At 40.0% G+C, this 7,148-nt stretch overlaps 1 protein-coding gene across 1 annotated transcript in view; it reads right to left on the bottom strand.

Moving 5' to 3' along the window:
* ADGRG7 (adhesion G protein-coupled receptor G7) overlaps nucleotides 1-7,087 on the bottom strand; it is a 58,417-nt gene extending 51,330 nt beyond the window's left edge. The window contains exon 1 of the mRNA XM_001502146.4: nucleotides 6,751-7,087. Coding sequence (XP_001502196.1) covers nucleotides 6,751-6,865 — 115 coding nt within the window. The 5' untranslated portion in view covers nucleotides 6,866-7,087. The remainder of the gene's footprint in view (nucleotides 1-6,750) is intronic.
* Nucleotides 7,088-7,148: the final 61 nt, after the last annotated feature.

The raw sequence follows: 7,148 nt of genomic DNA on the forward strand, positions 1-7,148 counted from the left end.
TATCTCGGTGGGCGTAGCAGGAGGCAAGTCGATTGTCTGGAGCTGGGCGGTCACGGGTGAGCTCGGCAATCAGCTCCTAGCCTAAGGAAAGATGCTTAATCCTTAAGAAATGCCAATGTTGGGAGGGGGAGGGAAGTCAGTTACAGGAAGTTACCAGACTAGCACAATAAAATGCAGATTTAAGTCCTTGCCTTTGGTATTGATTAAGAGTTTTTAGAGAGAAGGTCATCTCCTTGCTTTCTTCCTGGTACAGAGAGGGAGGCAGCTTTTACAGATAGAGATTTACCTTACAAATGTAAATGTGTCCTAAGGAAGAGCAAGTTCCATTCCTCAGAGCCTCCTTCCCTGTCCCAGTTTATCAAAAGTAATCAGCCTCAAATAATCCTGATGCCAAAGAGACATATCTTGGGGTGGCCAACCTCAGGTCCCCACAGCATAATGACACATACCCACCATTACAGTATCATGGAGAATAGTTCACTGCCCTGAAAATCACCTGTGCTTCACCCAACAAGTGTTTGCTGACTGTTCCTCTGCCATTTGCATTTTTGGTTGAGAATATCAAGTCCAAGCTGAGCTATCCACTCCTGTGTCATAAACACATTTTAACATCTTGTGTTCCCCAGTTCGAGACCCGATCCTCTGAAATACCTAATTTACCCAAAAAATCTAGCAAAAGTAGTATTGGTTCTTTAAACCTCTATATTTTAAGTCAGACCCAGAAAGATTAAGTGGGCTGTTTATATCATATAACTAGTGTTTTAGAATTATGGACTCATAAAAGTGACATTAGCTATTTTTTGCCCAACCTCCTCATTCTAGATAAAAAGTACATTCTACATGCAGAGTCACTTGTTCCAGAGCAGTAATTAGTCGGTCGCTGAGTGGGCACTAGAACCCAAATATCCTAGTTTCTTTTTTTTTTTTTTTAATAATGCAGTGTGTTTTGTTGTTTTTTAAAGATTGGCACCTGAGCTGACATCTGCTGCCAATTTTCTTTTTTTCTTCTTCTTCCTCTTTTCCCCAAAGCCCCCCAGTACATAGTTGTATATTCTTGGTTGCAGGTCCCTCTGGTTGCGCTACGTGGGACACTGCCTCAGCATGGCCTGACAAGCGGTGCCCTGTCCGCGCCCAGGATCCAAACGGGCAAAACACCAGGGTGCCGAAGTGGAGCACGCGAACTTAACCATGCGGCCACTCCCACTTCATGCTGCTTGAGAAAGTAGCATAAAATATTGGAAATTCCAAATGGAGAACACGAGTTGAATTTCTTCTCCTAAACTAGACAAAATTAGAATCTATTTTGAAAAGTCTAGTTTGATTAAGTAGGGAGAATAAAAATATCTTTCCTTAGTCAAAGAAATTCTATCAGGATATTCTAGTGTCTGGCTCGGGGTTAAAATCCTGGCATCTGTCATTGACCTCGATCAGGAATTTGAAATATTTGGGTGAGGATAAAGTTTGCTCTTAAATGAGAAGACAGTGTTTATGAAAGTTTATTCTACTGTGGAAAAAAAAACCCTAAAAAATTCAAATAAATAAAATACATACAGTTTAGTCTCTACTTAAGGTAAACGTTGTTCAGTATTAACTACCTGGTTACATGTTTCAGTAAACTGGTTATATATCTTAATAAAAATTTTCCCAATGGTGTGATAAACGTTGGAAGATATGGCAGTTCATAGGACTGTTTCTGTTTCTGTTTTGAGCTAGTCAATTGAACTTAATGATTAAACCTCTTGTAAACCTTCAGTTTGATAAGTTGAGTTTCAATCCAAAGGTCCAATGTAGGTCAATGAATCTATTCAAGGTATGATTCAGGGAGTGGAGAAAACTCTGCACTACATTACCGAAAACTCTATAAATTAAAGAACAGTAGCTCACATTTAGTGAGTGCTTACGGTGTACTAGACATCATCTTAAACCTGTACACATATTAACACATGTAGTCCTCAGGACAGCCCTGTGAGGTAGAGTTTATTATTACTCCCATAACAGGAAAACCGACGCACAGAAATGTTGAGTGATCTGCTCAATTTCACCGGCTTAGTACCTGTCAGTGTTGGGATTGGAACCAGGCAGTCTGGCCCCAGAGCTTTTGTTAATTTCCTACTCATGTACGTTTCTCCCCCCAACTCTCATATACACACTCTCAACCACCATATTCTAAAATGGATGTTCTTCAATAACATGTGTTATCAAAGGCCCACAGCGGTGATTGTGCTCGGAGTGTCAAGTAGAAATATCTAATACCCGGAAATCAAAGAAAAATCCACTGAGCCAAAATTCTAGCCTCTTAATTTAAGAAAATGACTTTCAAAATGAGATCAGCAATTTAAACCTGATGAATTCTCATGTTAAAATAATTCGTGCTTCTCAACCAATTACATAACAAAATTTATTCCTCAGGAAAAAACCCGTTCCCTTCCAGAGGAATTATGTTCTTCATTTCCACAGTGGTTGTGTGAGGATGCAAGAAGGGAGACTGGCAAAGGGGCAGAAGAGAAGTTTACGACAGTGAGCTCAAGACTAAATAACACTACAGCTGCCTGAAACCCAGCTTCCTCCACCCAGAAAACACTTCTCTGGATCTTTTTTTAAACCCCAAAATGCAACTTTTCCTCAAACAGTCATATGAGTTTGATTTATTGTCAAGTTGCCTCTTGAGGGAGTGCTGTAATTGAGTAAATGAAAGCCAAAATCAATTATTTTCTGAGAAACAATAAACTCACCTTGTGCAAGAATTATCAATACTGTGAAGTCTGACTTGGGGCTTGGGAACATTTCAACTTACTACAGTCTCGTTAGCATGAGGCATAAGCGAGTCTTCTGATCAGGAATGAAGGTTAGAGCATCTGGAAAGGGATAGAAAGGCAATCATGGTGGCAGAGAGCAGGAAGTCCTACCATCCAGAAGAGGCATGGGGTATGGTTGAATAAGGCATAGTCATCATTGCTACTATGTATGAGGTTAAGAGATTCTCCCATTGGTAAGAGTTAAGAAAACATACCCTACTATTATGATTATGGATATCTGCCTACGTTTACATCAGGCCCCGCTCAAGTTGAAAAATATCAAGTGAAAGATATCCAATAAAGCTTACATTTTCATTTTGCTTTCATCATCCAGTGTGATGGGACTGAGAAGCTATGCTGCTGCTTCTCTTACAAGCACAAATCCAACAGAGATGGAACACCTTATGTGTGTCCATTCTGAAAATACGTCAGATAAGGTAGATATTATTCTATGAAGAATGCCCAATGTGAAAAGGCTAGAGGTCTGACAAATCTTAGATTTTCTCCAACATAAAAGCATCCTACAAGATCACTGATCATGTGGTTAAATGGGAGAGGCCACACACAGTTGGAGAGATCTTAAGTAAGCAATGTCCTGGAATCATCAGTGTGTTGCATGGCTTGGAGCAGAGGAAGAAAACTAAGATGGTGTCTGTCTTAACCGATGTAAATGAATCCATAAATGCATTTATTTTAATATTTTGAGGCAAATCATAAGGAATTTGTAGCTACGTTTTTCACTTCTGAATACAACTCTTTGACAACTCTTAGCCCAGTTTCTGATTTTCACAAGATTCTTGCATTTACTCCTCAACTCTGTACTGGCAATTATATTCCAAGTACTGTTTTAGGTGCAGGGGATACAGATTAATAAGTCAGGTCTCTGACTTATTCTAAGAGCCTTCACTCTAGAAATGGGGAGACGGTCAACCAGCAAACATATAATTAAGAAACTATCAAGTGTTAAAAGCCATGAAAAAAAACATGTGACAGAGAGTGAATGGGATGATAACCTTAGACTAGGCGGATAGGAAAGGCTTCTTTGAGGGGTTGACATTTAACCTAAGACCCAAATCATCAAAGAAGGAGAGAGCCATGTGAAACTCAGGAAGAAGAGTGTTCCAAGCAAACTGACATCATCGTAGAAGAACTTAGAGTCTTGAACTTCTTTTAGAAATTGCAAAAGTCAATAATAGTTTTGAAAAATTTCTTTACCAAGCAAAACTTCAAATACATAGTACATCTTATTCCTGGGAGAATAGATGGAGAAAGTGTTACACTCGGCAGTACATCTTGTTGTGATGCTTTGAGGAAAAAAGTACATTATTATTTAATGTTTTCATCAGTAGCATATAAAAATGCCAAAGACTATGCCAGCAATCCTGAAAGAAATCTTGTCTCCTCCTGTGAAATGCTGTCAACTTCATCAGGACCAGAGCCTTGAACCGGGAACAAGGCTTGAACATACGTGAACTTGAACAAGAGGTCTTAGTAAGAAATAGGAGTAGAATAAGAATTTTCCTATACGACACAGAAAATTACTGGCATTCTTGAAGCCATGCATTGAAGCACCTGTTTGATATTTAAACCAATAATTCATGTAAAAAAATAAAAAGGTAAACTCCCACTTAGAGGGGAGAATAGGGGGAGTGAAGAGCACAGACACTGAAGTCAGAATGATCTGGATCCAAATCCAGACCCAACACTTTCTAGCTACATAAGCTTGAGAACGTTCTCTGAGACTCCAGTTTCCCATCTGTGACCTGGATGTAATAATAACTGGCTCAAAGAGGTTGTCAGGATTAAGGTACGTGAAGTTTTCAGCATAGTATCTAAAATACAGTAAAAAAGTTTAATTGTAGGTTTTATGGTAATGAAACACATAAATAGGACACATATAACCACATTAATGTTCAGTCTATATCCCAACAACAGCAACTTCTCATTGAAATTTACTCAGAGTAGAATTTGGATTTTCTTTTCTATTTTTTCACAAAGAGGTCATTACTTTTTCATGAAAAATAAAAGCGAGAAAGATCATTTCTATACTCTGTCTACATTGACAAAATAAATTTTGAATACAATAAAATTAATTTACCCAGAATTGTGTGAGTGTATGTTTATGTATATTTTTTCTGAGTAAGACATTCACAGTTTTCATCAGCTTCTTAGAGATATCCAGGACACTCCCATTAAAAAATAAAGTTTAAAACAACTCATCTCTATACTCAAATAAAGGGACCAAAGAAAGACCATTCAATAATTACATGAGATGGGGTGAGATGGATGGGAAGAGGTACAGTAGAGTGGAGTGGAATGAACCAAACTTTCCCAACTAAAACACAATAGTAACAGCAAACAGCATCAATCTTTCCATCTTTTTCTTTAAATGATAGCAATAACCCACTTGTTTTCCATTGGGTTTACCCAGAAACTGAGGGATGCCCCTTCCATAAAGAGCCAATGGAAAGATTGTGCTAAGCGCAAGAGAAGCTCTTTTCTGAGGAGCTGGTGCGCTTCTGCTGTTAGACGTGGGATCTGTGTTACCGTTATACTCCCTTTTGGGTCTCAGTCCTCAGGAAGACCGGGGATCTGTGCTGCATTTATTTTAGAAACACCACCCCACAGCCTTTGACTTTCATGTGCTTTCTATGCTCGACTCAGTCTTCCTCCTCATACTTTTGTAATTCGGTCCTTGTTTTAATGTTTCCGTTGTATCTGTGTCCTTTATAAGTCACCACAAACTTCCCTTTAAAAGTAGATGTCATGGAAGGAAGAGAGGAAAGACTTCAAGTACACCTTTCAAATAAGACCTTATAAAGCCAGCAGCCTTAATAGGCTAAAATCCATAGTTCTTAATTTTTTAAATCTTAACTAAACTATTTTACAAACCTTAAACAAAAACAAGTTTAAATTTTATTGGTTTTGCTCTGGTAAATTTTCTCATGCTAGTTCTCTGCATATTATTAATACAGTAATCTCTGAATATGTTCTTCGGGAGGAAAAAGCAGATGTGTCCTCAGCCCCCATTTCCTCAGCAGACAATGTATGTGACTCTTTCGTGGCTCTCTGCAGCCGTGCACTGTGCTCCTGCTGTCTCCCCACCCTGTGTGCTCCACAGTGAGCATCTCCGAGGACACACCGCCTCTCCTCCTGCCTCTCTTGACTGGCATTATTTACCTTCATTGGCTCAATTTCATTGGACTCCCCTCCATTTTATAGAAAAGGGCGTGCTCAGCACACCCGGCTCTGAATCCCTTTGTGCAGAGCCTCCACAGCCCCGGGAGCCTGCGTGAGGTTAGGGAGAGTTCCTGTCGGGAGTTTCCGGGGCTTTCCTTTCACATCATTGTTTGACACACCATTGCCGCACCTCACCACCCTTTCCCAGGGTCAGGTTTACACACAGTAGGTGGCTAACAAATACACATTGAATAAGCAGGAAAATTGCTTCCTAAATGATCTCAATTTTTGAGTAGTTTTCTACCTACCTGGAGAATGGGAACTTTGAGCGCAAATCGTAAGATCATTTTATTTATGTTCCTAATAAGAACATTCCTAAACTTCCTTCCCGAAATGAAATCACATTCTGTGCATGTTTGATTATGTGTGTGTGTTCCTAACTATTTACCTTTCTTGGGTTTAGCTAAACAACCCAAACGTGTTATTAATGATTTTCCTTATTACTCTGCTCTCCGTTCAGTCAGGAGTTAAAAGAGCATGAAGAACCAAGTCACCATGTCCTTCATCACCCTGCCCACACACACACACACCTTCCTGTGTATACAACCATGTGCTAGCCATCAGTCGGCCCTTGTCTTTTATATTTCATAAATGGCAGTGTGGTGGGCAAGCTCAGCCTACATCTGGTCGTCTCTGGTACTGCTGTGTCAGGCGGGAGGGACAGAGGCTCAGTGCCTCCTCTCGCTCTGCGTTAAACCTAGCAGGATGAAATTACCTCTGTGGATCCTGACTGCGATCCTCCAGATGCCCAGTCCCAAAACGATGGCGGTCAGCAGCCCACACACAATGGCCACCAGCACCTTGAGGTCACACACGCGGCAGAAAGCCATGGGGAAGCCAAACCACAGATCCACTCCTCGGTGAGAAACAACTAGCTTCTCTTCTTCAGCCAAGGAGTTTAATCAGAAACTGTTTTAAAAAATAAAAATAATTCCTCCTTTCAGTGATTATCAGGCAGTTGTCCTCATTTTTTAGGATATTTGAGGCTAATCAGGCAGGATGCAGGTCGAATTACCTAATAAAAGGTATGTACTCTGCTCGCAGTTGCCTCATCCTTCACTGAATGAGAATGTGAGAAAACTGATTGGAGTTATGGGAAAAGGAAGATAACAC

Source organism: Equus caballus, chromosome 19, assembly GCF_041296265.1.
Source record: "Equus caballus isolate H_3958 breed thoroughbred chromosome 19, TB-T2T, whole genome shotgun sequence".
Lineage (NCBI taxonomy): Eukaryota > Metazoa > Chordata > Mammalia > Perissodactyla > Equidae > Equus > Equus caballus.